At 35.1% G+C, this 22,811-nt stretch overlaps 1 protein-coding gene across 1 annotated transcript in view; it reads left to right on the top strand.

Annotated features, from left to right (window-relative positions):
• The window catches only part of LOC126819293 (dual specificity testis-specific protein kinase 2), an 83,641-nt gene that overhangs the window by 48,235 nt on the left and 12,595 nt on the right, over nucleotides 1-22,811 (top strand). Inside the window, exons 4-8 of the mRNA XM_050547273.2 lie at nucleotides 17,048-17,194; nucleotides 18,840-18,925; nucleotides 21,148-21,232; nucleotides 21,741-21,824; nucleotides 22,655-22,741. Of these exons, the coding sequence (XP_050403230.1) occupies nucleotides 17,048-17,194; nucleotides 18,840-18,925; nucleotides 21,148-21,232; nucleotides 21,741-21,824; nucleotides 22,655-22,741 (489 nt within the window). The remainder of the gene's footprint in view (nucleotides 1-17,047; nucleotides 17,195-18,839; nucleotides 18,926-21,147; nucleotides 21,233-21,740; nucleotides 21,825-22,654; nucleotides 22,742-22,811) is intronic.

Below are 22,811 nucleotides of genomic sequence, written 5' to 3'. Positions count from 1 at the left end.
AGGACTATACTCCTGACGAGGGAAAACCAGACAGGAAGATCGCGAGAAACTTTGTACTTCTGGTTAGTGTGTTAACTCTGAGAATAACTATAGACAGTAAGCGTGCATGCGCAGTGAATGTGGAAAGAGACTGGATAGGGTATGAGGTGATCAGTGGAGGTAGACCGCCGCCTGCATGGAGGTTGGACATTTGAATTCATTGTATATATCATCTATATGGTTTTAATGGTGTAATAAATTCTTATAAACCTATTGAGTTTTCATGGTAGCAGAGCGTGGTTTATCAATGAGTGTTTTACTCACCAAGTCACCCTGGCGCCAGGACATTTCAAGAACATGTAATCTCAACATACAAAATATGCCTTGAATAGATAAATATTTTAATAAGAAATTGATACTTAAGTAAAAGTAAAAATAAAAATGTAAATGAATGTTTAAAATGGTCATCATTATTTGAGGGTGACCTCTGAACCCTAGACCTAATATTTGAAGGATATAAATTACAATAGGTGTATATAAATCATATTAAGATTTATATATATTTAATGTACCTGTCACCTTTATTGAAATTGTAAACACAACACAGGTGTACATTTGATAACTCAAGTATCGAAAATTACACCTGTGATCAGGCCAAGAAAAAAAAAAAAATACTACATGTTTATGGTTACTTGGTCGAGCGCTCAGAATTTTTTTTTTTTTCTTTTATTATTTTTTTTTTTCGTATTATCTTGAAAATGATAATGAAAATTTCAGTGTTGGCTTTTGTCTAAATTAAATCATGCCAAGACCGAGTTACAAGGCCTGGGAAAGGAGAGAACAAAGTTTTAAGTTTGGAAGTTTTTGGCTGCAAAACATAGGGTCAGTCCAAGTTACAAGACTTGGGAAATGAGAGAATTAAGTTTAAGGTTTTCGATTTTTGGCTGCAAAACCTAGGGTCATTCGGGTAATTGTAAACGCAGGTATTATTTATTTTGGCCTCATCAATGTCAAGATCCGACATAGTTATAGATCAGAGTAAGTGTTTCATGTAATATGTAATAATAACATTGTTATATACGCTGACCCCTCCAGGTGTAGTTGACCTTAAGGTCACGACCTCCTTGTCTTATCAGTTCATGTCGAAAGAATGTTTGATGCCGTAAATTAAAATAAATAATGAATGTTATTATTACCTGGACAGGTGAGATGGTGTTCAAATTAGTTGTCAGTTGAAAGATATATTATGTAAGATTCAGATAAAGAGCTGACCATTCTTGCTATTATAAATAATAGCTCAAAAATAGATAATACAAAATGAATATATTGAAAATTTAATTCAGATTTTTATTTTGAGCATATAATAGTTCTGTGTGTTGGAAGGTTTGACAAGATCTAACATAGATTGTTCATTATCTTAGCAACAATACTTGACAACCGTGTCTAAGTCTTGATTATCCCTTTAAAATCGTTAAATTATAAAATATTACGGGTGTTAGAACCCATCTCGGTCATCTGATGTTTTAGAGAGTTGATCATAGGCTTTTCATGTGAATAAATATCTAAATGATAGTTTATATAACAATTGAAACCAAAATTAAGACATGCAATAGATAGATTTAACTCAACTCTTACATAATGCATCTTTAATAATAGGCTATAAAGTTGCATCTACTGACAGGTATCTTTTTGATCATTTGAAAAACTTGGTTCTGTCATTAACTATGAAATATTCTATCTAACTTTGATCCTTTTGATAAGCTTGCACATAGTTCTGTCATTATCTATGAGGGGGGTTGGATGGCTGAATGGTTAGCATGTGCGCGCTGTATCATAAAGTCTGTCATTGCGTCAACTGGCATAGTTTCGATTCCCTGGTTGTACGTGACAAGGAGTAGGGTCGCCTGTCCAACCTCATGGGTTTTCTCTGTGTCCTCCAGTTTCCTTCCACTGCTAAAGACCCATACGCGCAAGCGAATTATGGAAATAAAATTAAACCACATGTTAGTCCCAAAATTACCTAATTTGTGTTGAGTGGACGTTAAACCCTATTTCTCTCTTTCTCTCATTATCTATGAAATATTCTATCTCTCTTTTTGAAAAGCTTTCACCTTGCGGATCGTTTTGAATAGCTTTGTTCTGTCACAATCTATGCAATATTCTATGCCTTGTGGATCGTTTTGAATAGCTTGGTTCTGTCACGAGCTATGTAATATTCTATGTCTTGTGGATTGTTTTGAATAACTTTGTTCTTTGTAATATTCTATGTCTCTTGGGTCATTTTTAATAACTTATGGTTCTATCATGGTCTATGTAATATTCTAGTTGGAATTCGACTTCATAGTACACTGCATGATGTATGTGCCTCTTCATTGGCTCACTTGGTTCAGAAAAGTAGGACATAAAACTCCATTTTAACATTTTTAAGAAAAAACAAACCCCACAATGTATTAAAGGCTCAATACCACTCTTGTTGTAACTGAATAATACGTCCCAATCTTTATTCTGGTCAACAAATTGTACTATTTTACAATATTCCAATTAATGATGATACAAATTTCATCTTAACACACCTAATTTAAAAAATTGGAAAAAATCAACTAAATGATTTGAAAAGCCTGACGTAAAGCTTTTCAAATGTGACTTGGATTTAAAAATATTTTTGAACCCTCTGGACAAGTAAAATAGGATTTAATGGATAATTTACACAACAGGTAAGACACTAACACATCTAGTACTTAGAATAAGGCTATTTTTTATTTTCTGGAGCTGTCAAGCCAGCAAGAGTGTTATTGTTCCTTTAAGATTTTATTAAAGTGCAAGGGTACCTTCTTATAGGTACATGTACCGAGTCAAGTAATATTGATTATAATATCCATGTGTTAGAAAATTACAAAACACTGTTTCAAAACAAGAGATATATGAATGCCCTGCTACGAAACGCTGTTTTAAAACAACAAGATATATGAATATAACAAACAAAAACCTCGAGAACAAACAACAACAGCCCTACAAACTGGTACAACTGTGATCAACATATTATCTATATCTATAGTCAGTACGGTCTAACATGTTAATAAACAAATTTAATCTGTCTGCTGCTTGTTTACAGTTTATATTTGAATAGGTAATCAAATATATGTTTATCTAAATATGCTAATGAGGTATCGTTACTCGATACAGTATTTAATTAAATCTGGGATTGTTTAAATTTACATAATAAACACCCCACTTTTCATGTTAATAATATTACAGATATTTATTTCTAGGAGATTTAAATAGGGTGAAAAGGGGACGTGGGTGGCTGTAGAATCTCAAAAAGGTTATGAGGTATCAGATACAGGATTGAAATTAAAACTGTGATTGTATAAATTTACATATTAAACACCAAACTTAATATTACAGATATTTATTTCAGGGGGAATTATAGGGCAAACTGTGGCGTGGCTATAGAATCTTGATATGAAGTAGAACAATTTATTTAGTAAGGAAAGCATTCTTCAACGATAAAACCTCCTCTAATGATTTGCTTATTTAATTGATCTTGATGCACTTTGGGCAATTTTCATGTCTGTCCAACCTCATGGGTTTTCTCCGGGTCCTCTGGTTTCCTCCCACTGCTAAAGACCCCGATGCGCAAGTGAATTATTGAAATAAAATTAAGTGATATGTTAGTCCCGAAATGACCTAGTTTGTGTCAAGTGGACGTTAAACCCCATTTCTCTCTCCCTCCCCTTTATTTTTGTATTGAAATCGAACATGTCTAGTCATTATTGTTTTTACAGATTTTATGGATTAGTTGTACTGGATTATCTGTTATAGAGAATATTAGTATCAAATTCAGGTGTTGATACTTTAGAATCCAAATCTCTTGTGTAAATGTCTTGGATTCATCAGAATTTATGATTCCCCAAAAAGCAATCGGTACCATCTGCAAAGAAACAGGATTTATATTTCCCCATAAAGCCATCAGTCCCACTTACAAAGAAACAATTTATAATTCCCCTTTAAGCGATCAGTCCTGCCTACAAAGAAACAGATCTTATATTTCTCCAAAAAGCGATTGGTTACGCCTACAAAGAAACCGAATTTATAATTCCCAAAAGCAATTGGTCCCACCTACAAAGAAACAGAAATGAAATGAAATGTTGTTTAACGTCCTATTGTTCTGCTCCGAACTGGGCTAATGAAGATGGGCATACACCACACAGTGTGGTATGAGGGAAATTTTGCCCGGACAGCGTTGCTACAACCTACTCTTATATCGAATCCCAACTGTCAAGGGATCTTTTATGTGCACGCCAATGTGTACACGGGACCTCGATTTTCCGTCCTATCCGAACGACTAGACAGCTGTCCTTGTCAGGCCCTCCGTCCTGCATCACTGACAAGAGGGAACCATGCCGGAAAATCTTGATGAACTTTCTTGTCCAATGCAGGGATCAAACACGTCTTACCCACTTAGCCACCGTGACCCCTACAAAGAAACATATGTTTGGGTATATTTATATATACCATACAGATTGATACAGTACAGTATTATCTGGTTCTTTCTGGTTTCTATAAATCTGGTCAATTCCTGCTAGTTGTGCCAGAAACTATTTGATCCAAATGTATTTATTTAAAGGGATATTAACCTCTTTGATTTAATAGTGACAAATGGAATTGTAGATTAATTAAAGTTGATTTGATTCTTTATAATAAGTCAATGCTGTTTAAGATTTAAAAAAAAAACACCAACAAATTGATTTAAACTTTATTTTGACGTGAATCAAAGAAATCCTTCACTTCACTTCCTGGGTGGCTAAGTAAGTAAGATTCTGGCTCGCTAGCCTGAAGATCGCAGTTTCGCCTCAGGTGTTGGCCGAGAATGTTCATCCCGATTTTCCAGTGTGGTTCCCCCTTTTCGGTGATGCAGGACAGAGGGCCTGACAAGTACAGCTGTCTAGTCATTCGGATGGGACAAAAAACTGAGGTCCCGTATACACATTTGCATGCATGTAAAAGATCCCTTGGCAGTTGGAAATTGATATATGAGTAGGCTGTAACGCTGCTGTCCAGGCAAAATTTCCCTCATAACACACTGTATGGCATATGCCCGACTTCATTAGCCCAGTTGGAACAGAACAGTAGGACGTTAAACCCCATTTCATTTCATTTCACTTCCCTGGAGTCCATGGCTTGTTTCCAGTTATTAGGTATAGCGCAAAGTGTTACCTAGTCATTCATATGGCACAAGAGACTGCGGTTCTACCATGTACATGTTAGCGAACAAATAAAAGAACCCATAACAGTCGGAACCCCCTGTACCCACCCCCCATCCCCCCTCTGGACATGTACCTGGATTTATCGTGTTGACAAGGCATTAAACTACATTCCTTTTCTTTCTTTTATTTTCATTTGTTCAAGACAAATTAACTAATAAGGTCGACATTGTTTATTGTTTTCCAATTGACTAGTCTGTTCCTTGTATACATCGCACTTTCTTTACCAAGTCATCCATTTCATCATCATTCAAGCTCAAATAATTACATGTGTTGGTTCAAGTTGTGGAGTAATGACCTCCGAAAGAAAACAAACCATAGCACTATATGTATTTGTTTACTTATCTGCACGATCTTGAAAGAAATTAGAAGCAAGAGTAGGTTTAATGTGATGAGACGGTGATTACCTGGTGCTTGGGTAATTATTAGTATTTGATATGTATTGTATGGGAAATCTGTCAGAAGTACTGCTCAGTTGGTATGTGTTGATGGATATGGGAAGTTGCCAAGTCGGCAAATAAATCCACTCAGTGGTTATAACATATTTATATATATATGTGATGTATATTGTTATTGTGTGTGTATGTAGGTAGTAAGGTACATACAAAGGTTAAGGTGAGACTAACCTCTAGTTTAAGGTGGTTAATCATCTCATCTATTACTTATACCTATCTTATATACATGGAGGGGTCGGGTGGCCGAATGATCTATGGCAATAATACTTATACCTATCAATCTATGTCTTCTATAAAAACAAAAACACATAGGCCTACTTATGGAAAACACCTACTAGTATATATTAACACTAGGTTCCCACTGTCGTGCGATACGTTACGATAGAGTTGTCACTATTGAGTCCACGATCTGGTACGTACAGATACGTTCGGATATATTTCGATACGATCAACACAATTACTACGACTGATCTCAATATATGATAATACCCGATAAGATCATCACGATTACTCCATAATTAAAACCATGATTTCAATCGTAGCGCGAATTGTGATAGTGGAAACCGAGCATTAGGCGACACTTTGAAGAGTATTCTCTCAACATTATCAAGCTAATACAGCAATACATTCGTAGGGTTTTACGTCTGCTTCCATCTTGGGTGATATACAGCAATATAGATATGAGGCAAATATATACAGACAGACTGTAACAACATAACCGAAACGGTACATGACAATAACAAGATCAAAGGCCTGTGACATTGAGTCAAATGGCGTGGTTTCAATCCCAAGCTTGGAGGGTCCTGCCTAACCTTGTGGGTTTCCTCTGGGTCCTCCAGTTTCCTCTCACTGCAAAGAGATCCCTATGTGCAAACAAATTACTAAAATAAAATTGTGCCATGTGTTAATCCCGAGATGATATAGTTTGTGTTGAGTGGAAGTTAAACTTCATTTTTCTCCCTCTCCCTCTCTTGAAGATATGCGATAACGACTATACAATTAAATCTATGTATAAAAGTCAGTTAGCACGGTTTTGATCCCAAGCTTGGAGGAAGATTTCCTGCCTAACCTTGTGGGCTTTCTCTGGGTCCTTCAGTTTCCTCTCACTGCTAAAGACCCCTATGTGCAAACAATTATTGAAATAAAATTGAACCATATGTTAGTCCTGAAATGATCTGGATTGTGTGGAGTGGATGTTAAACCTCATTTCTCTGTCTATATAATGGGGTTTAACGTCCTACTGTTCTTCTCCGACTGGGCTAATGAAGACGGTCTGTCTATGTATACCGGTATATCTATACATGTAGGTAAATAATATACTATATATTTCAACAAGCACCTGTCAGCGTGTTAATTATCCCTCCTCAGTTATCCATCTCTTTTGATACACTATAGTACTGGTACCAGAAACAAACAGGTTGAAACCTTGAAACATGCTGCTTTACAAACAATCTCTTATCCTTTGTTTCAATATTCAGCCTTGACTGCCAGAGTTGTTTGTCTTATAATGGAAATAAAATGGGGTTTGACCTTCTAAATATATATGATAAGATAAGATAAGATGTTTATTGCATCAAAACGTTATTAAGGAGGGCATGCATACATATACACGTACATTCAGATATATTAAACATAATCATATACGCTGCATAGAAAACATATACATGTACGCGCATGTAATACATTCATACAGACAGTAGTACATAGATATAGGTTTAATGTAGAATACAATTTGCTGGTATCTTGTAATAGAGAGAGAGAAACTTTATTGTATAATAAACCTGAAAAGGTTATGTGCATATGTGAATAAAAAGAATAAAAATATACATGAAACAAACAAACATACATTTACATATTTATGCAGAGATACAAAACTTACAATGACATGAACGAATGATATACAAAAATTTTAAAATTTCTACATATTTATTCAGGTCTAATATAAATAATAGCACCTGCATGAATAGGTAACGAATAAGATATTATTCATTCCACCCATGCAAATGCTGAAACTCTCTGATTAAATTAAACAATAAAAGTATTCTTGTTCATGCCAACTATTGAAACTTGATGTTTGATTCTCTGGAGAACAGAAATAGATATTGTGCCTGGATAATCAGTACAGGTATTTTGAAGTAGAAATCAGAGGTGACCTATCTTATCATAGTTCAGGTGGGCGTAGGAATATGACCACCGTTTTCTTCACTGATGTTTAGATTTAATGGAATAACATGAGGAAATAATTTTATTAGAATCCAGTTGGCTATGAGTAGTGATGGGTATTGTACATTTGTCAGAGTATGCTCAGTCCTACTTACTCTTTCTATAACAGGGAGTAAGACGCTGGTTTGCTAACCTGGAGGTTTCAGGTTGACTGAGAAGGTTCCTCAGGATTTTACCTGCCCAGTTTCCCCCCTTGTCAGTGGTGCAGGACGAAGGGCCTGGCAAGGAGAGAGAGAGAGAGAGAGAAATGGGGTTTAACGTCCACTTGACACAAACTAGGTCATTTCGGGACTAACATATGGTTTAATTTTATTTACATAATTCGCTTGCGCGTAGGGGTCTTTAGCGGTGGGAGGAAACCGGAGGACCCGGAGAAAACCCACGAGGTTGGACAGGCGACCCTACTCCTTGCCACGTACAACCGGGGATTCGAAACCACGCCAGTCGTCTCAATGACAGACTTTATGATACAGCGCGCGCACGCTAACCATTCAGCCATCCAACCCCCCGCCTGGCAAGGACATTGTCTAGTTGTTTGGATGGGATGTAAAAGAACCCTGGACAATTTGAGTTCAAAATAACAGTAAGCCTCAGCGACGCTTTCCAGACAAAATTTCCCCCATAGCCTGTCTTCATTAGCCCAGTCGGTGCAGAAAAGTTAGACATTAAAGCCCACTCTCTCTCTTTCTCTCATTTCATTTGATATAGATATCCAGTTGTGGAAATCAACAGATTGTACCTCATTTATCATGTGGTCATCTGATTCCGTGTAAAGTAAGACTCAATTACTATTGGTATTAAATTAGTGTTAAAAGTACCGTGTGGTCTGTAGATTGGTAACCTTGTCATTTAATCAGCTGATCTCGTGTTTACTCAAACCAATAGAGGAAAGTAGCTAGTTTTACTTCTGTCCAGGTTCGATACAGCTATTTTCTATAAAGAAAAAAAACCTTGGAAAGGTTACAGAACGTTGAACGCATTCTTACAATAGTTGAAAACATACCAGTAGTAGTTAGTCCAGCTTTAAAAAAGATTAGAATTTTTGAGTGGACATTTGTTTTTCTGCAGTGATGTAGTACCGTACTGCCAAGTAGTGGCGATCTTCTGAAGTTTGCACCTCCGGTATTTAAATCGTTTGAAAGGTTGCATTTTCAATCTCCGCATCGGGATTATCTGACATGGTTTACCTTTGTCAGTGGTTCAGGATGGAGGGCCTGACAAGAACAGCTGTCAAGTTGTTTGGATGGTATGAAAAACCAAGGTCCTGTATATACATTGGCAAGTGCACGTAAAAGATCCCTTGGCAGATGGAATTCAATTTTCCTCAGCACACTGTATGGTGTATGCCTGCCTTCATTATATTAGCCCAGTATAGGAGCAGAACAGTAGGACGTTAAACCCCATTTCATTTCATTGGAATGGTTGAAAACTCTTTTGAAGAGCTTAAACAGGTAGAAAATGGGGTGGGTTCTTTAATTTATTAGACCCTGAAGACATTTTCTTTTGTGAGATTTTTGTATGTTTTATGTATATTTTATATTATTATGTCTCCCGGGGCTACTAAGACTTTAATCTTTTTTTTAAAATAAAACATTTGCATTTATTGTGTCTCATATTTCCGTACAGATGTAATTTTAGATCCTATATATATAATACGTCTTTATGCATTGGATATGAATGAAAAATGAACATTTCTGTCTCTTTGCCCTTTTCATTTAAAGCATGCCTTGCACTGTATGAAATCCTCCCTTTATTGTATGTAAAACAACAATTTGATGAAAATTACTTTTATCTTACTGCCCTTTTCAATTAAATCATGTCTTGCAATGTATGAAATCCTCCCTTTATTGTATGTAAAAGAACAATTTGATGAAAATTACTTTCATCTTACTGCCCTTTTCAATTGACAAGCATGTCTTACACTGTATGAAACCCTACCTTTATTGTATGTAACAGAACAATTTGATTTGTATCCAAAAGAAGTTAGTTTGTTAGAACATTGTTTACATGATGTAGATGAAAAGAGAAACATAGCTTTAATAGAGTTATTTACATGTTTAACATTAGCCGTAGAGTTTAACAATTAGTTAAATTATGACTTGTCATAGTCAGAAATCTTCTCCATTGTTTATCGTTTGTAAGAGTTTACTTTTCAAATAATACAGTTTAAAATTCCCCTGAAAGAAAAAGATGAAAATGAATACCAACAATTGGTGCTAAACTCAGTTTTGCCAAACTCTCAAAATATATTGAGCCACTGTGGCTTGGTGAGTAAGATGTTGGCTTCCTAACCTGGAGGTCCCCATGTTTGATCCGGGTCTTAGACGCGAAAATTTATCAGGATTTTCTGGCGTGGTTCTCCCTTGTAAGTAGTGCAGATAGGAGTGCGTAGCAAGGGACAGCACAATCTGATTAAAACACAAATCCAACTCCGTTTCTTTTTTATAGTTCAAAATTTCGATTTTACAACACTTGGATCTGGAAGCGTTGTCATTTAACTCGTGTTCTGCTTGAAATGAGGGGTCAGCCAATCAAATGGTCTGTCGAATCGAGCGTTGGACCTTTTTTGCGCGGAACTATGGGTAGACATTAGCGGCAATAGAAATCAAAACAAAGCAAAATTAGATAAAAAAATACATGGCGGTCGCTAATACATGTAGGTTAATCGAATGACTGACGTAATCGGTACCTGAAGTCATAGAACGTGAACTCCCACTATAACTTGTTAGATCTACATGTAGTGTAGGCCATCGAAAGTATAAAAAACAAACCGAAATATAGATCTATATTTTAATTAGATTGGGGACAGCGTATAGTTATATGGATGGGATGAAAAACTAATGTCCTGTGTCCACATTTGCGTGCATGCAAAGAACCTGTAGCAGTTGGAAATTAATATATGAGTAGGCTGTAGTGCCGCTGTTCAGGCAAGCATTCCATCATTGCGCACTGTATGGCGTACGACTGTCTTCATTAACCAAGTTTGAGCAGAAAAGTAGGATGTTAAACCCTATTTCATTTCATTTTCATTCCTCTCACAATAAGTTATATAACGAAATAATAATACTGTTTAAAACTAAAACCAAATCAGAAATATTAATTTAATTGTTTTCTTTAAAGGTCATGTTTTTAGTAAGTCTACATATTTAATTTTGTGGATGATAAAGGTGCCATTGACATTTAATTTACATGAAAGTCAGAACAACGAATATCGATCTATCTTAGTTTACTTCAAATCAGATAATTTCAATTCTGATTTTACCAGATAAATGTAAATACCGTAATTATAAAAGTTACAATTCTGCTTGTAATTTCTGTTGTTGGTTAGCCTAGAGATATTGAAAGAACTTGGAAGTAATTGCAACATTCTTCACAAATCAAATATTTGGATTATGGGTAAATATGAGTGTGTAAATTGGCCGCGATATATTTACTTGAAATGTTTGTACTTTGGAAGTAGTTCTTCTAACGAATTGAATTTGACACTTTCAAATTATTATAGAGTTAATCGAGTGAGGAATTTGACACATTTTTTTTTTTCTCCTGTGGCAGAATGTCCTTGGTGTGACTGATCTATTGTCCGATTCAGTGCTTCGAAACATCAGATGTGAAAAGGGTTGCAGTGAGGTGCTTAACCTGTGAAGCATTTTTTTTTTATCACACACTTTTTGGGTCTAGAACTTTCAGAAGATAACACTTCTCCGGGACGACATTATTTTTTTAGCTGTTCACTTCTTGATGAAAAAAAAATTAAAAGCAAAAAGTACTTTTTTGCTCTACTTAAAAGGCTTTTAGCAGTTCCACATTTTTATCTTTTGAACTAGAAATTGATTTGGAGATGTGAAAACAAACTACTTCCAGGGCTACATGAAATTTTCATCATTGTGATAGCCTAAAATTCAAAATCTAATTTCTCGGTTCAGAGTGGAGCAATTTGACTGAAATTTTCAGCATATTTTATTTACATATCTATTTTGTAACTATTATAGCGAGAACTGTCAACTATTTATCTAATCTCCCATAATGTCCCTTTAAAGATGGAATAATTATGGTCAATAAAATTTACATATTAGATATATTGATTTATTGATGTTATTGTCTAGATCTAACTACTTGGAGAAATAGAGAGTAAGAACTAATCCGTTATTGGGTAATAATACCACCCGTTTTATTGAGTGGTCTTAATATTATAGGTGCTACTTACAACATGGCTGAAATTACTATCTATATATCGTTTCCCAGTATTGATCTGTGAACAGTCATCATGATGAAAAACAGACGATAAATCATTATTTATTATTACATTTTATTATTTAATTGACTTAATAGAAGTCCACAATCGCTCAACCAGATGGACAAATTTTGTGTGTTGTGGAAAATATCTGCCGAGTACAATTGACCTTGTTAGAACCTGGTTGCCAGACCTGACCTATTTATTGAAGGTGTTTAGATATACCCTCAATCTGTTGGCTTAGTGCAAGGGGTGAAAGAAATTTTGTTTCATTTTGATTTGATATAATAGAAAATTACCTTTGTACATTTTGAGACGATAACGTTTATAATTTTTATCCCCTGCTGAATGAGGTTTAAGGAGCGATATTGAAACTGACTCTGTATGTCCTTCCTTTCGTTAGTCCCAGTTTTATGAAACTTATACCTTATAATACACACACATCAAACTATGTGCATTTTGCGGATTATTAATTTATAGAGTTAACAGTTTTTGTATTACCATGAAAACAAATTTGACTTTTTGATATACAGTCGTGTGGAATGTTGATGATGATGATGATGATGACATTGTCTTTTTGTTTATGTGTCCTATGGCTTAGTTTTTTTTTAATGAAAGTGATGCAATTTTTCCTAATGCCAAGGATTCCAGTTACTCAAAGACATACATGTATAGGATGTTATTTTTTATCCTATCTGAATGACTAGACACATTGAGAAAGAGAGAGAAAGGTCCATTTGACACAAAGCAGGTAATTTTGTTGTGGGTAAAGGTCTTTAGCAGTGGGAGCAAACCGTATGACCCAGAGAAAACCTACAAGGTTGAACAGGGGATCGTCCTCCTTGCGAAATACAAGTGGGTGGCGTTAAACCTTTTGGCACCTCATGATCAACCCCCCTTAAAGGGACAATAACACTCTTGCTGGCTTGACAGCTCTAGTAAATAAATATTAACCTTATTCTAAGTATTAGATGTGTTAGTGTCCTACCTGTTGTGTAAATTATCTATTACATCCTATTTTACTTGTCCAGAGGGTTCGAAAATATTTTTAAATCCAAGTCACATTTGAAAAGGTTTACGTAAGGCTTTTCAAATCATTTAGTTGAATTTTTCCAATTTTTTAAATTAGATGTGTTAAGATGAAATTTGTATCATCAATTAATTGGAATATTGTAAAATAGTACAAGTTGTTGACCAGAATAAAGATTGGGACATATTATTCTGTTACAACAAGAGTGGTATTGAGCCTTTAAACACATTGAAAAATGATGACTGCTGATTACATGTAATCTATTGTTCAAATTTACTGTTAGAATTTACATCATACACAATATTTATAGTCACTGATTGATTAGTTATCATAAATATAATATCTTTTTACAACTTTCACTTTATGGTGCTAGCCTTGATGATATTCTTGTAATATCAGTGTTTTAATCAATACTATGTCTTCTTTGAGAAGTAGAAGTAAAGCGAGAGAGTGAAATGGGGTTTAACATACACTTGACACAAACCAGGTCATTTCGGGACTAACATATGGTTCAATTTTATTTCAATAATTCGCCTGTGCGTACGGGTCTTTAGCGGGAGGAAACCAGAGGACCTGGAGAAAACCCACAAGGTTGGACAGGCAACCCTACTCCTTGTCACATACAACCGGGGAATCGAAACCACGCCAGTTGACTCAATGACAGACCTTATGATACAACGCGCACATGCTAACCATTTTGCCATCCAAACCATCTTAGAAGTATGAAACATTTATTATAATAACTCAATCTCTTAGATGATATAAACAAGTTTTCAATAACCTTATAAAGTGTACAATTCTGTTCAATTTCTATTATCCTTCCACAGAATAATTGGTATAAATAGCATTACATTTGATAATTTGGTTTCCTTTGGCCTAAAATAGCAGAAATGTGAATAAAAATTCCGATCAAAGAGAATCTCCCGAATAAATCCATGAAAAATGAAAATGTTTATTGGTGATTCGAATTGGCACTAGGTTGTTTTTCCCTTGGGTATAAAGGACTTTGAAAGACCGCGTCTGTAATTAAGGATAGGGAAACTAAAAGTACTACATTGTGAATATCAATGGGATATATACGACTACTACTGAATCCAATTACTACTCTATCAGAGTCAGTTAATAGTCAGCATTTTATCATTGGATCAATTGATCGAAAAGTATTGGACACATTCAGGTCATCTTAATCATTGATTCAACCATAAAACCATCTTAAAGGAGCCATCACAGATATATTTGATTGAATCGGTGTGGAAGACTCCTAGAAATTAAATGAAATGAAATTGGGTTTAACGTGCTTAGGTTCTAATCCGTTTGACATCTTTCATACACACAATGACAAAATAAACATTTTTAATTTCATTAAATATGAAAATAGAAGAGGAGTAAATTTCTGAAAGTATGCATAGTGTTTTCGACTCAGATCATCTGTCAATTAGGTTAGGGCCTGTTCTCAAGCAGAGCTAACAGTAGCAAAGCCTAAGTTTTGGATGGTTGAAATATTGCCATTAGTTGATTTTTGTGCCCTTTGTTACCTGCAAATCTTTGCTATAAGGAAAGTATACAGGTATCTTCTTTAACAAAAACAGGCATACACCATACAGTATGCTATGAGAGGAATTATGCCCTTTTCTTAGATCGAATTCCAACTGCCAAGGGATCTTTTACGTGCATGCCAATGTGTACACGGGACCACGTTTTTTTGTCCCATCCGAACAACTAGACAGCTGTCCTTGTCAGACCCTCCGTCCTGCACCACTGACAAGGGGAAACCACGTTTATCCTAGTCTGTATTCAATTTTCATGTGTGGTTGTTGATAAGTTCACTCATACGTAGAATTCCTTAAAGCAAAACCATGTGCACTTTAGATTATAAGGTCTGTCAATGAATCAAGTGGCATGGTTTCAATCCCATACTTGTCATAAAACTGAACCATGTGTCTATCCTAAAATGATCTAGTTTGTGTTGAGTTGACGTTAAACCCCATTTTTCTTTCTCCATCTCCTTAAAGCAGATATTGTCATGATGTCTGAACAGCTCAATAGTTTATGCTGAAATTGTCAGACTGGTTATTTCTCAACATTTTGACTTTTGGTTTGCATGCTTAAAATGAACTTTGTTTTGAAGACACAGTGTAAACTGGGAGTACCCCTTTAATCATGGAATTGATTGAAACATTGAGAGTTTACTTCCCATATATAGACACTGTGAAAACTGGGAGTACCCCTTTAATCATGACATTGATTGAAATATTGAGAGTTTACTACCCATATATAGACACCGTGAAAACTGGGAGTTCCCCTTTAATCATGGCATTGATTAAAACATTGAGAGTTTAATACCCATATATAGATCTGAAGGAGTTGACCACCGTAATTCAATACTCCGTTCATATTAGATATTGATCTATTGGTAATTTATTGGTCATTTTGTCTTCTGACTTCCAGCTTTTCATTTTAGGTGATCGTTATTATTTGACCTACTTATATAGTTTTCACTAGCTTCTCCTCTTTACATAGAGCAGTGGGGTTCCCATTGTCAGTAGTGCTGGACGGAGGGTCTGGCAAGGACAGCGTGTAGTTGTTCGGATGGGGTAAAATACTAAAGTCCTGCGTACATATTGATGTGCACATAAAATAACCCATGACAGTTGGTTTTCAATATAAGAGTAGGCCATAGCGATGTCGGCCGAGCAAAATTTCCCTCATACATTTATAACACAGTGTATGGCGTAAGCCCATCTTCATTAGTCCAGTCGGAGCAGAACAGTATGAAGTTGAACCCCATTTTATTTCTTTATATAGAGATATTTGTAATCAATTCACCCTTACTAACATCCCTATGTACTTTTTCTAATATAGATCTTAATATGGGTTATTTTAAAGGTGGCACAGTAAGTATGGCAAAGACTCACTGCCCAAATATAAAAAGAAATGTGGTTAATGTTCTAGTGACCTGCACCAGCTGGACTAATGAAAACGGGCTTAAGCTATGCTTACAGAGTAACTTTTCCCAGACAGTGTGCTTATAGAGTTATTTTGCCCAGGTAGCAGTGCCACAGTCTACCCTTCATTGAAATCCAACTGTCAATGGTTCTTTGCTTGCAAAGCAACACAGGTCGATATGGTTTTATCATGCCTTACATTGCCAGGCCGTCTGTCCTGCACCACTGACAAGGAGAAATTAGAATGGACTTTCTTGCCAATACTGGGATTAATAAACTCAGATCTCCTGGTAGGTGAGAAAATACCATACACACTGACCCACAATCAATCTGATTAAAACACAGATCCTATTTTGTTTCGTTTTTTATAGTTCAAAATGTTTGTTTTACTTGTCTTTACTACACTTGGATGTGGAAGAGTTGTTATCATTGATGGTGTTAGGGATTAGTCAATGAAACAGTCTGTTACGGCGAGCTTTAGGCGTGTTTTGCACGGAACTGTGGGTAATCCATTAGAAACTTCAATGCTGATTGGTTAATCAAATGTCTGACATCATAGGGTCAAAGGCCGCTCGTACGACCTCTGACGCGACCTATCGCTATAACTTGTCAGATCTTCATGTAGTGTAGGCCATTGAAAGTATAAAAAAACGAAGCGAAATATAGATCTATATTTTAATTAGATCGATCCACAATGGCTCCACAAGTTCAATGCAATGTGATTTGAATATCAGCTTGAAAAGATCTTTATATTCAATTAGAATACTTTACCTTAAACCAAAGGAAATATATTGTGATTTAGAGGGGGAATCTTGTTTGGTTTTTTTTTTTAGCTGTGATTAAATTTCACAAAATTAGCATGAAGCCGATGTAACAAAATGAAAAGGCTGTTGGTATAAATGTTATTTTCGTTTTTTCAGTTCATCAATGGAGGAAGCTTAGAACAACAATTAGCGGAGGAGGAAGAATTACCGTGGATCTGGCGTATTAAATTATCGCTAGACATAGCTCGTGGCATGAAATACATCCATTCCCGTGGTTTCATACATCGTGATTTAACATCAAAGGTTTGTAGATCTTTAGATTTTATTGTTAATGCTGTCTACGACCACAACGCAAGGCATGAATTTTAATTTGAAGCAAAAGTGATATACCATCTGCATCGTATCCATGAAATTAGATGTCAAGCAATTTCTGTCCTAATCAGACGTCATTTGATTAAAATACAAAATGAGTTAACAAATCTTAAATTTATTTTCCACTAAAAATATCACAAGCAGATGTATTTATTTCTTATCCATTGTAAATAAAAACAGTAATGGGATGATTTTTTTTTTTTATAAATTTTAATTCCACGTTTTAATATAATCGAAAGATTTTAGTGATTAGCGTGATTGACAGAGCCTGGTGTGATTGACAATCATCATTAACCACCAAGTGTTAATGGCCGCTCTGGTCCTTCGTTATGTCAGAACTCTCATTTGGTCTATTCTAATTATAGCGTTCTACAAAATACCATTTCGTTAATGTGATTGGCTTTAATTCATCCAGAACCTGATGAAATTACATAATATCTGTTCTTAAAGCCACTTATCATCATTTGTATTTTTCGAACAATAATCCACCATAAAATCACCTTGAAACAAAAATTATGTAAGAGCTAAATCTGCAGGTCTTTATGAATTATCAATTAGACATTTATTAACATGACAAGACCATAATCAACTCTTGATGCCATCGATACTCGAGATTTTAACTAGATTAGAATTGTCCGACCATTCAATGATTTAATTTAAAAATGAGTAAGCGAGACTAAGACTTGAATATACAAGTACCGTGGTTACGATAATAAACAATCAATACACACATCTTTTCAAAACTACAAAACAGTGATAACTAGGCTCAGAACAAAGTAATTTGAATGAAATTTTTAATATATTCACTTTGTATTATCTATTTTTCAACTATTATAGCACAAACGGCCAGCCCTTTATCTAAATCTTATAGAATGTATCTTTAAAGGTGGTGTTGGTTTGTTTATGCTGTCTGCAGGATATGCTGAATTTTAGATGATATTCCGTTTATCAGAGATTCAACTTTTCACTGTTCTGTATTTTTCAAGGAATTTAAAATCTCTCAAATGATAATTGGCAACTTTAAAACTAATAAATAAGGTCATGGTGATATCAGATTCCACCTTTCTGAATTATCAGGGGAGGGGGGGAGATAGGTGGCAGAGTCGACTGTAGATGTCAAGGTCTGTCATCTATGCAACGTTGCGAGTTTGATACCTACGTTTGTATGTGACAAGGAGTGGGTCGTCTGCCTATTCTTTTTCTATACATTTTAGGAACATTTATCATATCATCGCATGAAAAATGGACCTATTGCTATATTTGAACAAAATGTCTTTTAAAAACAATTCTGTGGAGGAGATTTTACGTTTAAAAATACAAATTTTAAGATGGCTCTGATCTCATACAAGTTCTAGAATAAGGCATTTAAGATGGCCCGCTGTTTTATTGAATTCTCCGTTTCTTAGATGATTCATGTCAGCATATGTATTAATATTCCATTAAATGGTGCAAACTGTGTATATTACCTTGAGTTAAGATTCATCACTGATATGTACGATAATACCATTAAATGGTGCAAACTATATATATTACCCTGAGTTAAGATTTATCACCTATATGTATATTTTTTAAACAGAATGTGTTAGTTAAAAAAGAACCTGATGGTAATATGAGGGCGATTGTAGCAGATTTTGGTCTTTCTGCCAAGATACCAGATCCACTGTAAGTCTAATTAACACTAATTTCACACTACGAAATGTTTTATATCCGTGCGTAACTGGAGTAGATGTAACAGACACATGTATGTTATCATCAACCATTTTGATTTAGTAGATATTTTTGGTATGTCTTTTAGAAAAACAAATTGTTATGATATATATCACTGTAACCTGGGTATAATTTAATTTTGTGTATCTTGCACTAATTTCTTTCATGTTCAAATGTTTGTTGAAAAATTTGTCAAAGTCATTTAAATCACCCAAACTCAGTAATTGTGTATCCATAAAATTGTACCTTGTGTTAACACTGTAACCCAGGTATCATTTAATCTTGTGTATCTAGCACTAATTTCTTTCACATTCGTTTAATATCAAATCTTTGTTTAAAAATTCGTAAAAATCGTTTAAAATCACCAAAAATCATCTAATTTGTACTTGCGTCCAGTTTAATTTTGATAATGAGTGTTCAATTTTCAAGTATTTAATTTCCTGTCCACTGTTCAAAAATAAATCATTATACATCAATAATAAATTGGGTTGTTTTTTTTTTAACAGTGATCGAGAAACTAAACGCTTGTAAATTGGATACTCATATCAAAATTGAATGGTCAGCTTTAAACTGGGCACAAATATAAATTAGATGATTTGGGGTGATTTTAAACGATTTTTACGAATCTTTAAACAAAGATTTGATATGAAACGAATGTGAAAGAAATTAATGCTAAATACACAAGATTAAGTAATACCTGGGTTACAGTGTATATATGAAGTTACAGGTGCAGATATTTTTTTCTGATTTGTTTATTTAAAAAATTTGGCATGATCTAGCGTAAATCATATTTTAAATATTTCAAATATTTTATGATGATCATCTACCTGTTTCATCCCACCATGTAGCTCAGATAATAAGCTGCTGGATCCACTATCAGGAATGTTCTGGGTTTTATCCAGATTTCTTGGAATTATCTCGCCAGGTGTTTTCTTGTCAGTAGTCCAGGACAGAGAGCCTGGCAATGAAAAAGAATCTAGTCATTCGTACGGGAAAAAAAAAAAGCTCAAACTGAGTACACTTCACAGCGCGGGTGGACACAGCACTATGCGGGCAAAATGTCCCAGCATGGCTTACGCCTGTCGTCTTAATTATCCCAGTTGGTGCAGATAAGTAAGAGTTAAACCCCAGTAGAGTTCATTTCTTCACAGGTTAATGTCTGCAGGGGATCTCGGTGGCTAAGTGGGTAAGACGCTGGCTCACTATCCTGGAGGTCGGGTGTTCGATTCCTGCATTGGCCAGGAAAGTTCATCCAGAGTTTCTGGCGTGGTTTCCCCTTGTCAGTGTTGCAGAAAGGAGGGCCTGACAAAGACAGCTGTCTAGTTGTTCGGATAGTATGAAAAACCGAGGTCCTGTGTACACATTGGCGTGCACGTAAAAGATCCTGTGACAGTTGGAATTCGATATAAGAGTAGGACATAGTGCCGCTGTCCGGGCAAAATTTCCCTCATAGCACATTGTATGGCGTATGCCCGTCTTCATTAGTTCATTTCTGAACAGAACAGTAGGACGTTAAACCCCATTTCATTTCATTTCTTTAGTTATGCAATTAATGTTATATTTTTAATATTAAATATAATTACATATTGCCTTACTCAGATATTTGCTGCAATGTAAATCATTATTATTTAAGGTTAATGTCTTAGGTTATGTAATTTTAATTGCATATTTTACATACTAAATTTAATTGCATATTGGCTTATTCAGCTACTTGCTACAATGTTAACAAATTTAGTATTCTATGCTGGTCTATGATAATGTAATTATAGCATTAATATCCTGACTTATTAAATGGACTGCTGATTTTAATTTTCTAGTTCAAATAACACAAATTAATGATTAACAACATTTAATTGAAATTTTAAAAATTGGATATTTGTGTTAAATTGTTTATTGACCACGCCAGTGTAGGATGTCGACATTTTTATACGTCCGCATTCATGATATGAACATTATGCCATTGCCCCTCTTTGTCATTGAGCCAACAGGCGTGGTTTTGGTCCCCCGCTTGTACATGACAAGTAGGGTCGCCTATCTAACCCTGCTAAAGACCCCTACGCACAAGCGAATTATTGAAATCAAATTGAACCATATGTTAGTCCTGAAATGACCTAGTTTGTGTCTCACTCTATTTTATTTTCCTCAATATTAATGTACACAATGTTTGACTATTGCAGTGATCCAAATATTAAACTGTCTATAGTAGGCTCACCATATTGGATGGCACCAGAAGTACTACGAGGTGAATTCTATAATGAACTGGTAAGTATTTTAGACCAAGAACCGAGCATGGCGTCATCACCGCCATCTTGAAATTATGACATTATATCAAAAATCTCTGTCAATGGATCCACAATTGTCCAAGGAACAAATTGTCCAAGACCCCTACATCAAAGCGAATTATTGAAATAAAATTGAACCATATTTATGTTGGTCATGAATTGATCTAGTTTGTGTCGAGTGGACGTTAAACCCCATTTCTCTCTCTCTCTCTCTCCAATGACAATAGGTTGGCAGATTTTCTTATGGGATAATGCAAATCTACTACAATGATTTGTTAGCTGTGTACACTCTTTAAATGACTAGTATCATGTATTCTGGGGAAAGTAAAAAATATTCTGCCTCATTCAGTCGAGAATCGAGGCCAGAATCAGAATAACCAGCCAAATGGCTCAGACATGTTAGCTATATGACCTTTTCAAATGAGAAGTGGTATCACATGGTCTAGAATGAGTAAACATACCCTACTATTTTTGTTGTATTTTAATAGGCTGATGTATTTTCCTATGGTATAATATTATGTGAAATAACGGCTAGAATAGAAGCAGATCCTGATATCTTACCTAGAACAACTGTATGTATTTTATGTGTATAACAATCTTATCTTATTATGGTTTCTCCTGACAAGGACAGCTGTCTAGTCGTTCGGATGGGATGAAAAACTGAGGTCCCGTTTACACATTAGCTTGGACGTAAAAGATCCCTTGGCAGTTGGAATTTGATGTAAGAGTAGGCCATAGTGTGGCTACTTGGGCAAAATTTTCCTCATAGCACACTGTCTTTATTAGCCCAGTCAGAGCAGAACAGTAGGACGTTAAACCCCATTTCATTTCGTTTCTTATTTTATTACTAAACATTTAAATTTGTCTCTTGAATGCAATTAATTATGGTAGACGATAGGTGTGCAGTGATTGGGGCAGAGGTGTGATTTCAGGTGGGGGCATCAAATGAAAGAGTAAAATTAAAATTCCTTTTTTTAGATATGAAATTATCGCTGTAAATTGTGGTGTACATGCTCCCCCACTTAATTTAAATAAGAAGTTTATTTTATCTGTTTCAAGTAACCAAGTCTTTGACTCAATATCATCAAAAGTCTTCGACATTGAAAACACGAATTATTTGTCAATTTTAATCTACATTGATGTCTGATATCCAATATTTAAGACAAAATAAACATTTCAGCGTCATTTGTAACAAGGGACTCAAAGACATTATTCAAATCCAGATCCCATTTGATAAGCAAACTATCCAGGTTGTTTGGTAGTCCTTGGCAGTTGGGATTTGAATAAATGTAGGCTAGATGGAATGGCCAGTGTTTGGTTGGTATAATTCTTCTCCAAGGCCTTATAAAACATCATGAAGGGAAATAAATTTATACATGAACACTATTATTTATATTTTCAGAATTTTGGAGTTGATTATGTAGCGTTGTCAGAAATGGTTATATATAGTCCTTTAGATTTTTTACATTTAGCCTTCAAATGTTGTCATGTAAGTTACATTATTTGAGTTTTAACTTTACAGAATAAATAGTCTGTGATTGTGTCAAATACAGTGTGTT

This window comes from Patella vulgata, chromosome 4, assembly GCF_932274485.2.
Source record: "Patella vulgata chromosome 4, xgPatVulg1.2, whole genome shotgun sequence".
In the NCBI taxonomy this organism is placed as follows: Eukaryota; Metazoa; Mollusca; class Gastropoda; family Patellidae; genus Patella; species Patella vulgata.
Note: the sequence above shows the minus strand (reverse complement) of the source record. Positions and strands in the feature narration are given on the sequence as shown.